The following is an 18,660-nucleotide window of genomic DNA, read 5'->3' on the forward strand; positions in this document are numbered from 1 at the left end:
TTATTACTATTACTATTATTATTGTTATACGAAACAGATTTTGTAATAGAAATGTCTGGGATTTGTGTAACATTGAAAATGTAATAGTGAAATACACATCTTGAAGACTAATATTCTTATAACAATAAAGTGTCACTTAATCCTTTACTGCTGGCTCAGGGTGCTATGAACACCTCATATAGTGAAAATTAAATAGAGAATTTTTTTTATAAGATGCTCAGATAATTATGGCAAACCTTATATTTTAAAATAAATATTTTCATAAAAACAAAATATTTATCGATCATTATTACACCTGGTAAGGTTTATCTTTTCTCAGTAGCAATAAAACCAAGTCCCTTCAAATGAGGGTGGAGATTATAGGAGGGTTGTAAATTTTCAGGATTCCTTTCAAAATCTTGTTATTGTACAGGCTGCCGGAACTCAGTTTCTTGAAAGACAAGCTCAGTGACGGAACTACAGAGTACGAAGAGAGATATTTTGTTATTTTATTTTGCGCTACAGAATGCATCAACTAGTCGCTTCCGCCACTGGATGGATGGACGGCATCGCTCCACTCCCCCATCGCCATAACAGCACAGACGAATAATTTCAAGGGAACAATTGTTCCGAGACTAGATTTGCATAACACAGACGAAGTAAGACATATCTCCTTTCTCTGTCTTTTCATAGTGAGACAAGATACGTCACACAGCCTTTAATGGAGTAATTTTTTGCCCATATAGGGACACTCTAATTATTATTATTATTATTATTATTATTATTATTATTATTATTATTATTATTATATATCAATTGGATTCTTCAGAAGATGGAAAACACAAGAATTAGAAAATGTTTGTGCTAATGTTTGATGTTTATGTCGCCTTTCTTACTCTCTTATTTTCTTTTGTTGCACCCTTTCTTCCCTCTCCGTAAATTGTCTGTCCGGAAATAGCGCGCAGCAAGTCTGAACAAGTTCAAGGTCAATTCGGCACGGTTTTAACCTGGTTTGATCATCAGGAAATTTTTATCAACAATGTTTTATATTAAAAGGAAAAAAATGAGCGGGTATGAGTTCCAAAATTTAAAAGTAAAAAAAGAAGAGATACCCTAGTATTTATATATCACTGCATTCTCTAAAACTGACGTGGCTAATTTATTTTTCACTGAGGTCAACAAAATGTAATAAGTTTGAATTTTTAACTCACTTGTTTTGTCACTTTTCTGATGTTCCGTAGAGTCTTCTTCCTGCAAAGTTCCTTTTTTGGCCTGCATGAGCAAATGAATCATGTCCGGTCTTACAATGCCTTCTCTCTCCCTCGTCAATATTGTGTCCTTCACAATCACCCTAAAGAAATCTGCAATCTTTCCAGGAATCAAACTTACTCCCAGCCTCTAGATAAGGCAGAAAACAATTATCAAGTTAAGAAATAGTCACTTTGAACGAGAAAAATGTAAGAATAACTATTATAAAAGACAGAGTGTCGACGTTACATAAAGTCTATTTGCCTACTACCCAACGACCTCGATGAAAGCAATGTAGGCCTATCATTACCCAACAAAATTACTGCCGGTTTCCGGATATTAGACATTAATAGTTACACTTATTCAATTTATCGTATAATTTCAAATTGACTTCTTTATGGATGCAAGCCCCGTGTCTTGGAAAATATTTCCAAAACATATTGTCTTATGATGTTGTAAATTTCAACAAGAATATTTATTTCAATTCTTCTCGCGAGAGAATTTTTCAGGTAAATTCAATCTCCAGTTGCCTCCACAAATAAAAATGTACGTTACTAAGCTTATATAAAAATCCGAGCTTTACTGATAAGCCATGACATTTCTAGACTTCGCTGATAAACTATAACACATTTTTAAAAATAAATTTTCAGCTTATAATTGCAGCTTCTTGTTCAATAAATAAGAAACTATTGTATCTGCAGAATATCACTAATGCTTGTGGTGGCGTTTTGTTTTTTATAGAGGCAATTTTTTTTTGCTACATATTGTGTAGCATATTTTTATACTCCTGATTGTTGTGGTGATCTACGAGTGCAGTATATACTGACTTTCTGTGACCAGTTTGTAATCCAGTTTTTATTCAAACAAAACACTTCCTTTTCTAGTTTTCTATTTTTGTTTCTCTAATAATGTTCTCAGACTAAACATAGAGTGAGTCATGCGTACGGGCTATTCCATATGAAATCAATCAGTAAAAAACCTCGAATTTTTTTAATACTCTAATTTTTTCCCTATTTATACAAGGTGCTGAGGACAGTGCATTTTCAAAAATATATTATCGAAAGTCAAACGGTTTTCGTACTATTTAGCGACAAATTTAGCGTATTTTATAACAACAAGCCTCTTTCAGCGCTCAGAACTCTGGAACCATTTACTGCAGAACATTGAACTGGAGCTCATTTTGAAGCTGACATTTGGTAGGTTATGAGAAGAAGTAATCCTTATTTTTATTGTATACAGAGAGACAGATAATCTGATTTTACTTACTTTTAGGCTTTTTGCCAATTTGTAAAAATGTAAAAAAATATTGAGAAAAACTCTTGCATTATTAAGAGGAATTCGGCATTGTTTGCTTAGTGGCTCGGCAATAAGTTTCGTGGGTATTAAATAAATTATTTTCACATGCCTAGACTTGAACAGCACAGTACTGCACGCACTGGCCGAGAGCTGAAGATAAGCGAGCGTTGGGCGTCATTTTACTCCTGTGTTTATGAAAACTTGTGATAAAGCTAGCCCAGCTATGCGCTACTAGACGAAACATCACGTGTTTGTCTCCTGGCCTTGCTTGTCTCGGCTAGCTTCCGCCTCACAGTCAGCTGGTTACTTCACGCGCGTACTATTTATTTTCTTTATTTGATATTTGCAATATTTTCTTATCAACTGTGCACCAGTAAAAATATGTTTATTTGTACTTTCAATGCTGAATCTAACCATATATTTTAAAAATATTTTTTCGTGGTCAAAGGCGTCTTAATGAAGAAAAATCTAAATTTCTCCATTTCCATAAAAAGTAAGAAAAACTGTTTACATGTCAATATAAACTTTAATTTCTCAGCATCAAAATAAACCTTGATTTTGATCATTGGGTGAAAGGGTTTCGGAGCCACAACAGTTTAAATTTGCTAATTTTATGAAAATACGATAAATTTAAATATTCTTAATTATACACTATGAAGTTCTGATGCCTAAAACTTTGCACAAATCATTGTATCACAGTTGTCAACGGACAGAAAAAGTTTCATTGTATTTAAAATTTGCAAGGTCAATTTTCTCTGTATTTCGGTCGATTTGAGATGGAATAGCCCGTACGGAATTTATGCGTGTCTGTTTCAAGGTAATGTGTGATGCATTCCTTACTTGTATGGAAACACTTAATCTATATTCCTATATTATAAGGGTGATTTGCAAATAGACTGGCCATTTTGGACCCTCATTATAATATTCCTGGTGTCTAGGTCCGGCAGTCTATCCCTAATAAATATAAAACGAAATCAATTTAACTGGTGGCTGAATGGATGCCAAAATCAGACTGAAAAGTTAGTATTAGTGCATAGGCAATAAGAATAATTAAAGCATAAAGTATAAGTCTAAAAATGGGGACTGACCTGAAGAACTCTAGGCATTAGAAAGAACAAAAAAATTCTCAGGGCTCCGAAATTCGAGGCTTGCTGTCCCATTGTAAAGAACTCATTTTTCGGCTGTCTCAGAGAATCCACGCCCAGTCCAAAAGCTGTTGTGGCGATGACGTCATTTGTGTATCTGGTGTAGAAGTCCTTGAGCTCCAAGATTAACATATCGCCATCTGCGAAGCAGAAAAATAAACGGAAGAAATTACTCTGCCTTTCTTTGACACTTTCCATCCATGCAACGAGCTAAAAATAATCTTCTTTCGGTATGTTGGGAGTTTAAGGCAAGACTGCGTTAACTGAACGGCCAGAGCGTCGGTTTCCTGCGAAGGAATTCCGTATTCAAATGTTATATATTTTCTGGATACTGATCAAACAAATCTGTACCTAAACGTACATACACATCCCACAAGTATCAGAACGGCTGTTTCCAAACCATTAAACGTAAAGAGAGCAGCAAAACGAATATTTGTAGAAGAATGGGAGAGAAATTCTTTTGTTGTCTACAGAAAGAGAATGTGATATGTTTGTTATGTTCTAAACTACTTAAAGGGGTTCATATTACTACCATAAAGAAATATTACAGAAAACTCCATTGTCACGTGTAGGCCTACTTTGCCATAATATTAAGAAAAAGGCTGCCGAATATCATTTTTTTATATTATAAAATTGTGAAACTTTTCAAAGAAGTCTAAAAAGGGAAAATTGCTCAGATTTAAAATTTTACCGAAAATTCACTACAATTCAAAATATCCACTCCTTACGTCATTTTGAGCTAGGTTTATTTCAATGTTCGGCTCGACATATGTATGTGAGCAGTTCTTTTTAATGAAATACGTTACATGTAAAGTACGCTCCCGATTGACGGACCAACATTCATTTGAGCAATTACAAATTGTAACTTAGGATGGAGAACCAGACTTCACTTCACTAATTAAAACATCGGGATAGGCTGATGATTAATTTCAAATCCATCAGAAGGATAGTAAGACATCATATTATACTGGGTGTTCATTTCAAAGTGTGTCATGACGTCACTGTTGTGAGTCAACGATTTGAAGCGAGTTTCAGCTTTTATGTCAGAGAAGTTGCCTATTAATCAAGGCGTTCAATCTGAAGTTGAGAACGTGTATGGTATAATTTGAACGTCGTAGCAACAGATGGCGGTCTGTACGGTCTGTGTGCTACCATAACCTATTTCGAACTGTGTTTTGCGCGGGCAAGTCGTACGCAGGGTATTCATTGACAATGAAAATTAAACATAACGTAAGCGTTAACTTAAAAATGTAAATGTAACGGTAAAATCAAGAACATTCACGATGGGAACATAAACATAACCGCTAAGATACTTGGTAACCATGGAAACATAACGATGCCATTTCCTCATTTTTCTGTCGTATACATCAGCGCTCCACGATTGTGTACTGTTTGCAAATCACGTAAGCATAAGCATGAAAGTTTGGAGTTTGTAAATATTCATGTTGACGTCTAACGGCAATGTTTATGTCAATGTTTATGTGAGTCATTGTGAATGATCTCTTTTGATAACTTGGCCGCAAACTTCTGTGTTTGTGTTACGGTTATGTTTAATTTTCATTGTGAATGCGCCTTGTTATCATCGGTTGCGTACGACAGCATTCCACAAGACAAATCAAATGCTCCGTGTCCATGTTGATGTCAACAAAAACGTAAGTAATCATCTTAATCCTCTCCCCATATCCCGACAGTAATAAAAAACTCATCTCAGTACGTGTTTCCAAACAGTTCACATTCCTGCCACTACCGGCGTTACCATACGTATCGGTAAGTACTCGTCAGAATGAACGCCATACTTGCTAGGCAACTTCTCTGGCACATAGGTAATACGCCTCTGCGGAAGTGAAGGAAGATTGAATTCTCTAGGCTCATCGGCTAGCCACATGACGACATACAGCGAGCCATGACACACTTTGAACTGAACACGCAGTAGTTACTTATTTCCAGTTTCCAGACTAAGCGGGAGAGGTTCAGTACTCTCCCCCTCCCTAGCATACTGCTTTCTACCACCCCTCGTATTGTAAGGCGGACTGCGTTTCATATGATGTCACCTACGTTGACATTCTGCTGACGACTGCTCTAAAATGTTTTGCATAATTTAGATGTAGGGCTACTCATTAAATATTTGCATAATGTAGTGACTTAACCAATCAGACAAGTGGGTGTCCTGCCTCAGCCTCTGCTAGAGCCAGGGTCCCATTCGCATATGAGTAGTCTGATAAGCCCAGGGGCCCGGAGCCCCAAGCCCTTTCTATATCAGCATAGGAAATGCGTACTATCCCAACACTTCACACCGGCCTATTTTTACTATCGTGGATGATAGATGGAATGAGAGGGAGATGGAATGATAGAGGGAAACGAGAGTATAGTGAGGGTCACGTAAGAACAGTTCCTAAACAGCAAATATTGCCGTCTTGTAAGTGTTACCAACTGTTACCAGATATCTCACGATCCTACGTACTGAATGACTTATTTACTTACCGCACTTTACCTTTATGTTGGAAAATTATTCTAAATAATTCAATAATTTGTAACATATTTTCGTATGCAAACTAGACGAGAAAGGGATCAATATGTTAAGTATTTGTCTGGAAATATGAAATTCATCGGTTTGACTAAACAATTGATTCACGAGACCTAACATAAAAATGTATTTTGTTTGACCACATGAAATTATTAGTACTAACTCCGAAAACTTACCTGACTATAGTCTTGAATTATAACCACAACGCAACACATAAAATAACTATTATGTATTAATATTAATACTTACTTGCTTTTAAGGAACCCGGAGGTTCATTGCCGCCCTCACATAAGCCCGCCATTGGTCCCTATCCTGAGCAAGATTAATCCAGTCTCTATCATCATATCCCACCTCCCTCAAATCAATTTCAATATTATCTTTCCATCTACGTCTCGGCCTCCCCAAGTCTTGAATTATAACCACAACGCAACACATAAAATAACTATTATGTATTAATATTAATACTTACTTGCTTTTAAGGAACCCGGAGGTTCATTGCCGCCCTCACATAAGCCCGCCATTGGTCCCTATCCTAAGCAAGATTAATCCAGTTTCTATCATCATATCCCACCTCCCTGAAATCAATTTCAATATTATCTTTCCATCTACGTCTCGGCCTCCCCAAAGGTCTTTTTCCCTCCGGCCTCCCAACTAACACTCTATATGCATTTCTAGATTCGCCCATATGTGGTACATGCTCTGCCCATCTCAAACGTCTGGATTTAGGCTAATGTTCCTAATTATGTCAAGTGAAGAATATAATGCGTGCAGTTCTGTCTATATCTAGCTAGTTCTTTTGCTACTAATGTTACCCCTCCTGTTCTATATAGACTTGTAACATTCCAAGTACCAAATCTCAAAACCTTATTCTTTGCTGTGGTCGTGCCAGAGAATCAGTCCCATTCCGAGGCTTATTTGAAGGATTCGTAACAAGCTGTTTTTTACGGTAATGGGTTGTTAGCCCTTCGCCCAACCCCCAAGCTGGAGGACCACCTCTCATCTGCTGTCCACGACTGCTTATTCAATATATTCACAGCTACCCTCCATATCTGGAGGCCGTCTCCTCGATGCGCAAGCTGAGGACGCGCCATGCCGTGGTGATAGGGACCCACCATACAAAGTGTATTAATATTAATAGTGTATTAATATTAATACTGATATTAATTAATTATCAGTATGTTCAAATTTCACTAGCTTCCAGTAACCGGCTTAGAAATCTAGTACAATTTCACGGAACTCCAGTAACGACAACGTCTGTCTCAGCTGCCAACATACCAGTTACAAAATCAGTATTTGTCAGTGTCGAAATTCGAAACGAAGTTAGCAAAAGAAAATTCAACCTGCAAACTAAAAAATTACCATAATCCACTAGCATATGTAGTAATGGGGGAAAAATGGTTAGATTTCACCCTTAGGGTAAGCTGACCGGGATTATACCCCGAGTCCCCGAGAAAAACGCTCTGTAACGGCGTTTGTTTTGGAGTTAGTATTGACACAGCCATCAAAAGTAAGAAGACTTAGGACTTAATGTTTGATAACGTATGATAAGCTGGTGGGTAAGGAGTGAGCAATACACTTGCAAATCTCGATGCTATGTGCAAGAGAGCGAAGAAAGCAACAATTTGATTAGGTGGAAAATCTTCCGAAAGAATATAATGGAAAATTTTCCTTCTCACATTGTAACGTACCAGCTATCGATAATGAGCGACCCACGTGCCTGGCTACTTAAATAGTGATAGTTGAAGGGAGTGAAACATGAGGGGAAAGAGTGGATGACACAGAATACAAACAAGATCAATAAAATAGCTTTCCTTCCCATGGAAGTCTCCATAACCACCCAGACTCCTGTGCCACCGGAAAGGGAAATCATAAAAAAAATATAATCTGTGTACAGGGTGATTCACGAATAATGACCCGCGCTTTAGGAATCAGTTCTATAGGTAATTTTGAGCATAAAATGTCATGTGAGCTTGGGTTCAATTATTAATCGTTACGGAGTTATAGCTGATTGAATCCTAAGAAAGTAGCAGAACTAAGAATTATTCACTTAAAGGGAGGCAGAGGTGAATATTTCAAAATCCACAAAATTTATCCGATTTCTTTGAAATTGATCATGAATACTAAGTATGTTATTAGTAATGGACATACCAAGTTTCAACTTTCTAAGTACAATAGTTCTGCAAATATTAATAATTTTATAAAACTTTATATCGTTTGATATAAAATGCTCCATGCACCATATTGTAAAAAAATTTTCAATATTTCTTTTTATTTATATGTTCAGAGAAGGTATGTAAATAATGATGAGTATTAGTTTATTATGTGAATAATATAGTAATACAATTATCTCGGTTTTAATTTCATACTTTTAAAGGGCACAAAATCAAAAACTAACATCGGAATATGAAAATAAAGATAACACAAATGGAAAAAACCAAATTTTCATTTTTTTCTTCAGTTTTGTTCGAAAATTTCACTTCTGCCTCCCCTTAAAATACACAGATATATTAATTCAAAATACTGTATTAATCATAAAATAAGCATACATCAGTTTTGAAGCAGATTTTCAAATATCACTCCTTCCACTTCAATGCACTAGCAGTTGATAATCACCAGGCTTATCTTCCCCTTCTCCTCTGCACAAGTCACAGCGCAACCCTCTGTTCAGTTTATGTTCCAATGTTTGTATTATGATGTAAGCAACTCCAAAGCCTCATTCACAGTATGACGTTTAGATTTTTACGAGTAATTTTCAAACTAATGATAATCGGGCCCGTGTTCGTATGACATTTTATGCTCAAAATGGCCTACAGAACTGATTCCTAAAGCGCGGGTTATTAGTCGTGAATCACTTTTTATAAACAAGTTATCCCTCATATTCCTGATTCACTACAAGTCAACTAATACGTGGTACAGTCATTAAGTTCTAATACTGAGCGCATAATGGCGTTGTGATGCACTATAGCGCATAGGTGGCGCCATGGTATGATACCTTGTCAGTTAGTCTCTCGACCCAACAAGAGACAGTTGAGTGCATGCACTGTAAGCAGAACTATGGTCTTTGTTGTGACGGTGATTTGAATGCGCACGTCGGAACCCGAGATGTCACAGTTTTAGCAACGGGCAAACATCAAGTTCTGCCAGAAATTAGGCAAAACTGCTGCCGAAACGTTTCAAATGATGCAGCAAGTTTACGGTGAGGACGCAGTGAGTCGCAGTGTTGTGTTTAGGTGGCACCGACGTTTTTTGCAAGGAAGAGACAGTTTGGAAGATGATGTGCGTACTGGTCGGCCACAAACAATTCGAACTGAGCGCAAGATCCATGAAGTTGCAACGTTGGTGCGTGCTAACCGCTCCCAATCGGTATACGATATCGCAGCAACAGTAGGGGTCAGCCATGGTACTTGCTACAAAATCCTGTCTGATGACCTGAACATGTCTCGTATTACCCAGCACAGTGTGCCACGAATCCTGTCGCAAGACCAAAGTGATGATCGCATGACGATTTGTGGTGACTTCATCAGTAGTGCTGACGATGATCCGACGCTTGTGAACCGGATAATAACTGGAGACGAAACTTGGTGTTTCCTTTACGATCCGCAACTGAAACGACAATCCGCCACCTGGAAAACGCCGTTATCACCACGACAGAAAAAACCGCGACAAGACAGGTCAAAAGGCAAGGTGATGCTTGAACTGTTTTTTGATTCAAATGGAATTGTTCACATGTAATTCATCCCATAAGGTGCAACTGTGAACAAAACCCGCTACAAAGAGATCCTTGGCCGTTTACGAGATTCAATTCGCCGTAAGCGACCTGAGCTATGGCGTACAAAGAATTGGCTGTTGCTACATGACAACGCCCCTGCACATCGCTCTGTCCTTGTCCAAGAGAAACTTGCAAGACAACAGGTGACAGTTCTTCCACAACCTCCGTACTCACCTGATCTCGCACCATGCGATTTTTTCTCTTTCCTCGCATGAAAGCAACCCTACGTGGGCGTAGATTTCATTCTTCCGAAGAGGTCATGACTGCCACAAAAGAAGCCATACGGGACCTTCCTGCCAACATCTTTCAACGGTGCTTCCAGCAGCTATACCAACGTTGGCAAACATGCACAACGGCCAACGGAGACTATTTTGAGGGAGGATTTGGTTCTGTTTAAATGTACGCCGTGTTATGCGGCATCTTGTGATACATCCAGATTCTTGTGGGAGCCTACCCTCCAGGCGTCAAGTCTTAGAACTTAATGACTGTACCACGTAATTCAAATTGCACCTAAAACAATCAACTGATTAGTAAGGGTTGGAGCTGCTCCTAGATGAGATAACAGATACTGCTAATAAGTCAATTTATTGTCTACACGCCTGAGATTAGGCTAGGTGAATATAACTCTAAGAAATATTTATTTGTTTTTCTGGTGTAAGTGCAGACCGATCTGCTGAAGTACTATGCTAACACGTGTAAAAATTGCCAAGAACTTTGATTTTGAATCAAAATTGGTTGGTCAGAATACGACAGAACTATAGTCATTGTAGAACAAATAATGTTCTAGAAACACGAGTAAGCTACCGGAGATATATCTTTCATCCACATTTGCCCACTGTGACAGCAGTCTGTTTGAGTCACATAATTTTTAAAACAATATGTAGATTATCCACATTTTTTTAACAACTCATAGAAAAAAGGTACCCAGGTACCTAATGGAATTTCTGTTAAAGCCTTGTGAACACAGTTCAAGATATGAAGAATGAGTTTTGAACATAGTATAGAGTGAACTTCTTTATGTATATCAAAGGCTCATAGATTCATTAAATATTTGTCCGACATCAAGAACTGTTTTCTTCTTAAGGTTTTCTCAAGGATATTTTGTTATACAGAATACTTTTCAATATCCTTGATATTGAATATTGTAATAAGAAAATAGCAAGATTTCAAGAACAGATTTCGTTGCAAAGAAATGATTTTGAAGCAGTATGGGAAATGTCCAACCCACAAAAAACGTAACAATTTTATTTATTTGTGGTTAACTAGTGAATAGTACTTAGGTATAGAGCTATTTTGTTATTGATCAATGTAGATTTACGAAAAAACTATGATAAGCAGCATGCCGTTTACAAAAATCCAAGAAATGCTTCTGTGCAATTAACTATTTGAGCTATAATTAGTTCATTTACCGATCAGGATAAGATATTAGTGGTAATTATGTCAGTATAATTATAAAACCTAGCAAAGTCAGTAAGTTACAGTTTTCCAGGAAATTGTCATCACTACTTGTAAGCTTACACTGGCGTTCAAAGATATCTGACCCTACTAATCGATAGTGATCGAAAATTTTTTCGTGTAATTGTGGCTTCTTTAGTTATTACTTCTATTAATAAATGGCGAAGATGACAGTCAGTGTTGTCAATAATACATAAATATACCGACATTATAGAATTCAAAATTTCATTTTTCAATAATGATTGTAAAAAGCACTAATTTAGCGGGAAACCGCTGATAGTGTCAACAATGAGAATAATTTATACTTAATATACATCAACATTTTACCAAATAAGCCTTTACCCGTCCCTAATAAGGGGTCGTATTGAGACTTAGCGAAACTATTTCAAAGTTATTGCGATGTACCGAAGTACATATGATATTTCCGTGCAGGAATTCTGCGTTATAATTATGATGAAAGATGGATAGAATAGAGAAAAATTCTCTCCGGCACCGAGATTTTTCTCCACTCCACCGATCCTTTATCATATGATAACGCAGAATGTACTTCGGTACATCGCAATAATATGATATGCGTATATAATCACTTAGTGATTTAAGACGGCGCTCATTCCGTCGGATCTGTGACAGTGCGTGAGGGTTGGCCACTAAAGGGAAACTAAGAGGTGGAGCTTAAACTGAGAGGATTCAATCCGATATCGGAATTGGAATCCGGTGTGGCTTAGTGGATGAACGTCAGCACGTAGAGCTGAAAACCCGGGTTCGAATCCCGGTGCCGGGGAGAATTTTTCTCCGCTCCACCGATCCTACATCAAATTTCAAAGTTTGTCAATTTGTTATTATCTTTGGTTCTGTCTTATCCCGTGGTTAGAAAGTTCGCTTATACGATAAGAAAATTGGAGCTCAGATATTTTTCAAAGCCAGTATAGGCCTACCTAAACTCAAAGACCTGAGTCTGGCACGTCTGCTCCAAACGCCAGAATAATCTAAAAAATTACCAGAAATCCCACAAAATCTTAATCTAATAGCTCTCCGACTACACATACATTATCAAATATAGCGAACTAATTTTATGATTTTACTGCAGATAGTAGTAATCACCTTTTTGAATGATGTAGTCCTTTGCGGGCGTGTTCTCGTAGCATCCGTCTAAGAAATTAACGAACTGTTGGCAACAGTCAGACACCAGCTTAAACATCATCTTCATTTTGCTGGATGTGAAGGCGGGACTCAGAGTTGATCGCATGTCTCTCCAGGCAGGACCTGAATTGAAGAGGTTTCAGGCGTTAAATTTAAGGACAGAACCGGTAGAGTACGTTGCAGAGTTGTTTAATGAAGCCTACTGTACGATTATTTAGTCCTGACAATCGCCGACAATCTGCGCCTGGGTCAGGCGAGTCCATTAAGTTACGCCAAGGGATGTTCAGGTTAGTCTGTTTCCTGCAGTCAGAGCGATCGGATGTCACGCATGCGGTATAGCGTTGTGTTTCCAGTGCAGTTAAGCTGTACTGCATGCCTTTACCGACCGCTCGCCCTTAACTCTACTCCGGAACTCTCCCCACTACTCCTATTACTTCCCCTCTTTCGCGTCGCTGAGCTGTCAGGACTAAATAATCGGTCTGAACTTTGGTACGTCTGCCGAGAGAACAAAATAAATATTCCGTCCAATAGGAGACATATTGAATTTGTTGGTCAGTGTTGCCAGATTTGAGGAACTTCCTCAAATTAGGGAATTTCTGTAAAAAAAAGAGGAAATTGTTAGGATTTGACGAAAATGCTTTACTTTTTAGGAATTTTTTGTTTTCATTTGAATTTACTGAAGAAATGTGCAATAAAAACTGAAGATATTCGATCTTTGCTGCACACGTGTTGTAAATACCCATTCTGAATTCTATTTGTAATGAAAAATTTGTGAGGTCTGTATTTTTCTTTCTTCTCCCCATTGCTCGTCTTCCTGTTTATCCGATTGTTTAGATTCGTCTTTCACCAGCCAATCAGAGTGCAATTTTCGAAATATTGAAAGAATAGCTAGAAGTGTATATTACAAAACAGCATTGCGATAATATGGAAGTTCTACTGGCATTTTAAAGTACAAAACAGCAGTTTTGTGTCTAATGAAACCATCCTGTTTTCTCCTTCTTACCCGGAATTTCCTGTACCATTCCAAAAGTCGCAAACATGTTGAGGAAACTTCGAGTTATTTTTGCCTGATTGGGTGAGGACATTTTCCAGTTGGAACTGGCTGTTGCTCTTCTGGTCAAGAGTTCTTTTGTCCCTATGCTTCATGCGCAAATAGGGTTCCTGTAAGATAGTTCAGGGAAATAGGGACACATTTTATATATCTAGGTAGACTAATCTCCAATAATCTATACTTATTATTAGAGCCCGGATGTTTAGGCATTTATTTTTGCTGAAATAGGTATAGGCGCTAAAAATAGCAAACATAGGCAGTAAAATAGACATTTATTATTCATGGAAACAGACAAAAATGGACAAATATTTAATAAACTATCCCATACGGTACTCACTTTCCTTGGTTATATGTCACAACAAGATGCTGTTTTAAGTTATCAACTGTCATAGTGAGCCGCCTGTCAGAGAGAACGTTTTTCATGGTGGAAAAAGATCTTTCTACTTCTACTGAAGTGATTGGAGCAAACTTAAAACAACTTATTTCAGAAGGACTGTCTCTACTTTCTTTCAGAGATCGGGAAAAGTCGACTGAGTATTGTCTCAAAAAGAGGGGTGTGAGAAGGGATTAGAGACTTCAAAGTACGCGTGACTTGTGCGTGCAAGCGACAACAGTAACGGGACCTGGAGACTTGCTTTTAATACTTCCCTCATCCCCTTTCTTTCTCTGGTAGACCCCGAAGTGACCTGAGCACTGAGGGTTATACTGTTCAAACATCTTTGTTATGTGACATAAAAGATGGAATCGGCAGGAGAGAAAAGTTTACGACTTCTTGGAAACATATGTATTGCTGGAGAATAAGATTCTTAGCAAATATTTGTGTGAGGTGATTATATATTTTTAATTTGTACAATCGTTCTTTTTTGTTTTTTGATGTAATTTAAGTGCGGCTTATTTTAAATGCATTAAAAATACAGAAAATGTACAATAACGACACGGGAGCTAAAATAGGCAAAAAAGGCAGAATAAAAATTGGGCCTATCGTCCCCAAATGTGTGGAAACGTGTTTATCTCTAATAGGTCTTTCACACATACATTCAGATAAAAAAGGCATTTTGCCTAACATCCGGACTCTACATTATGCATTAAGAAGGGAATACGTAAGTAATGAGACGTATTTTTTACACATTCCTTTACCTTTCACAACTTAAAAAAATTGAAGTATTTTATACTTTAATAAAATTAAGCTCTTCAAAGCCTTCTTAGTTTTGTGATGTATTAAAAAAAACTTAAAATATTTTTAATATAAATGTTATGAAATTATAAACTTTAGAAAAGGATATATTTGAAGGGTGATTATTAATAATAATTATTTCATAATAATAATAATAATAGACTAGTTGTAATAACAATAATAATAGTAATAATAAAATCACAAAATAAATGCTTTGTAATAAAAACATGTTCTGTTTGCAAAAGAAATCGAAAATGTATTATCATTATCAAAATTAAACTTCTGTTTCTTTTCTCAGAATCAGAATTCTGACGATATTTTTAAAACTAACAACCAGGACAATTCCGATTTTTCGAGATGTATAAGAATTCTGTGCGTAAGAAACCAAAAATAATTAACAAAAAGCAGAGCGTTTCCATAATTAAACGTTAACGAAAATAGAGAAAATGTAATATACAATAGTGGTATTGTTAGAAATTTGTATGTATGTACACTTAGCGGCAAAAAGAATGGGCCGGCCGACAATTTCTAAGTTCCAGAGACATAGCATTGCGCATGCTCGTCTCGTCAAAGCCGTAGTTCACTAGGTAACACATAATTAAACCATTTAAATTTGCTGTATTTTGTTTAAGAGTCTAAAATATGTAATAAAATCGAATGGCGGGTTAATTCTAGATACATCAGGACCCTTGAAGAGTGAAATAATAGTAAAATTGATAAATACAAAATCAACCGGAGCGAATATGAACAGGAACACGTTGACAACCATAACTCCAGGATCGAATCTCCCCCAATATTCTTTTTTTTTAATACAAATTTGCCATTATATGTGTCTCGCAAAGCTATAATTATGTGGTGAAACTCTAATAAATAATAAACCTCCCTCTCTCTTTCAAGCAGTACTGCTATTTGTTAATACAACGTTCTGTCTCGTCATTACGCTTGAAGATGGCACAGAAACAATAACTCATTGCCCTGGTTTGCATAGGTTATTCTGCGTATGCTACTCTCCGACATGACTTCGATTGGAGAAATATCATTTTCTCCGACGAGGTAATTGTCTCCAATAGCAACGATAGTACTGCCCTAGTTTATTATATGAATGGCCACCGATACGATGAACGCTTCGTGAGACGAATTAAAAAGTCGGGTTGCGTGAGGGTCGCGTATTGGGGGTGGATGTCATACGATGGGCAGGACTTCTGGAACGCATCCACGGGCGGTTTACGGCAGAAGTCTATGAACACATTTTGGCAAATGTAATGATCCCTTCAGCCCGAAAACGATATCCAGAAGGAACACTTTTCTTCCAGCAGGATAATCAGCCGATACACACTGCCAACCGGATTCAAAGATGGTTTACGAGGAGGCGTGATGTCGACCCAGTCGACTGGTCTCCAAATTCACCAGATATAAATCCGATTCAAAATTTGTGGGCTACAGTCAAAAGGATCCTACGCTCTAATTGGACAGATCAACCACCCGTTCGGACACCTGAGGAATTGTGGGACAGAGTTCTATATGCGTGGGAGGAGATGGCCAAGAATTTAGACCTGTTCCATAATCTTGTGGACTCCATGCCGCGCAGAATGAGGGCAGTTGTTGACGCAGGTGGTTTGTGGACGAGGTACTAGTCCCCACCATAGGCCTTGTTTTGTTAATATAATATTAAAAAACTGTTTGTTTTTGTTAATTTCATTATTTATTTGTGTTTGATATGCGTCCGGTTTCTTAGGATGTGAAACAAGTATTTTTGTTTATACAGGCCAGGTCTCGCCTATTAATAGCCCACAGGTGATGGGCAATAATATTTTTACAAGGCAGGCATAACGAAGTTTGTTAACAAATACCATTTCACATTTAAACTAATAAACTAAGTAAAAGTTAAAATAAAAAAAAAATAATTTTACCGTACCGAGAGGCAAACTCACAACCTTTGGTACGGATGTCAGACTTCTTACCACTGGGCCACACACTGCTCGTAAGGTTTACTGCATTATAGACGGACGACTTTTAATGACGAGGCACCACAGCAATGCCTTGCGTTTACACGAGTGAACCGCGCGATAGAACTTAGCATTTCTATCGACCAAGAGTCGGCCCATTCTTTTTGCCGCTAAGTGCATGTATGCATGCATGTGCTCTATATTACACAAAGGGAATGAAATTAGAATCCATATGGCTTAAACGTAAGTGATTCGCACCTTTACGATTGACAAGAATGTTCGTCCACAGAGGATCCCCGTTCTCGAATATAGTTGTGTTTCTGTCTGTGAAGAACTCGAAGTCTTTCACTGCAACTGCCTTGATGAGTTCAGGGTCACAAACCAGGATAATCGGATGTCGGAACATGAAGAAAACCCCACAGCCATGTTCTTTCAGACCGTTGTAGAATTTGGGCATCAGCTCATGGAAGGCAGAGTTCTTTAAAAACACGGTTCCTACGTCACCGATGAAAGGTAATGGTTTAAGATGTGGAACTCCAGACTTTATGAAACGTCTGTGGGTGCTGGTTCCCCAGTAATACAGCAACAGTCCCAGGCCCATCAGGAGGAAGAGCCAGTCCCAGAAAGACATCCACTCCAGAATGGCCATCTCTGCTAGTTATGTTGTTGTCCTATAATAATAATAATAATAATAATAATAATAATAATAATAATAATAATAATAATAATAATAATAATAATAATAATGATGATGATGATGATGATGATGATGATGATGATGATGATGATAATAATAATAATGATGATGATAATAATAATAATAATAATAATAATAATAATAATAATAATAATAATAATAATAAATGGAATCAGTTCAGTATCATAATCTTCCTTAAAGAAATTCTTTCAGTGAATCGGAAACGAGAACGAGAACAGAAATAATGTTAAAATAAATGTATTTAAATGTGAGTGTTCACAATAATTAATCAGGGAACAGAAACGACAACGAGAACGAAAATAAATAATGTTAAAATAAATGTATTTAGATGTGAGCTTTCACAATAATTAAACCGGGAGGAGAAAAGAGAACGAGAACGGAAATAATGACAAAATAAATGTTTTTAAATGTGAGCATTAACAATAATTAAACCGGAAACAGAAACGAGAACGGAAATAATGTTAAAATAAATGTATTTAAATGCGAGCATTCACAATTAATTATTGTGAATGCTCCATTTAAATACATTTATTTTAAAATTATTTCTGTTCTCGTTTTCGTTTTCGTTCTCGGTTTATTTTGAACCAGCCGTAATCCATCATTTGCTCGTAATAGGTGGGGAAAAGTTTCGGAGACAAATCTTGACCAGGTAACCTGTCCCAAACAAGCTTCGACACCAGTTCCGCTAGTTTCGCAAATGGAAGCTGATCACTTCTCCAAAGAGCTTGATATCAAACAAAAATTAAATCCAATTCAAATTTGAACCATCCACGCATTCAGTTAATTAATATTAAACATTCATGTTGCAACAAGTGTTTTCCGAATGCACAGAAACCTTGCTGCTTGGCCAATTGTGTCTTCATTCGATAACAATTGAGTTCCTGTGCCCGCAATATCTCCAGCTCGTAAATGTACACATGTAGCATTTCCGTTTTTTTTATATCCTGTGAAACGGTTCATTGCCATGCAACTTCAGGGTTATAAAATTACAACGAATGTCCTTGTATTGTAGAGGAGGCTCACGTCAGTAGGGTATGATGTAGAGTGGGGTTGCCTACTTAAAGGGATATTGTATCGTAGAATTCGACTTCCTTGAGCAACGAAGGATGACATTTCAATAAGTGGGTTTAGACCAGTGATCGTCAGCACTCGCTGAAATGTGCAATGGGTACGCGGTGCCGTCCCGTGTGCACTGTCGTGCAACAGGGAGAGATA

At 37.3% G+C, this 18,660-nt stretch overlaps 1 protein-coding gene across 1 annotated transcript in view; it reads right to left on the bottom strand.

Moving 5' to 3' along the window:
- The window catches only part of LOC138695875 (cytochrome P450 9e2-like), a 36,035-nt gene that overhangs the window by 12,819 nt on the left and 4,556 nt on the right, over nucleotides 1-18,660 (bottom strand). Inside the window, exons 2-5 of the mRNA XM_069820205.1 lie at nucleotides 16,986-17,398; nucleotides 12,518-12,679; nucleotides 3,612-3,808; nucleotides 1,191-1,377 (exon numbers count right to left, since the gene is read on the bottom strand). Coding sequence (XP_069676306.1) covers nucleotides 1,191-1,377; nucleotides 3,612-3,808; nucleotides 12,518-12,679; nucleotides 16,986-17,376 — 937 coding nt within the window. The 5' untranslated portion in view covers nucleotides 17,377-17,398. The remainder of the gene's footprint in view (nucleotides 1-1,190; nucleotides 1,378-3,611; nucleotides 3,809-12,517; nucleotides 12,680-16,985; nucleotides 17,399-18,660) is intronic.

This window comes from Periplaneta americana, chromosome 3 (genome assembly GCF_040183065.1).
Source record: "Periplaneta americana isolate PAMFEO1 chromosome 3, P.americana_PAMFEO1_priV1, whole genome shotgun sequence".
Taxonomy (NCBI): domain Eukaryota; kingdom Metazoa; phylum Arthropoda; class Insecta; order Blattodea; family Blattidae; genus Periplaneta; species Periplaneta americana.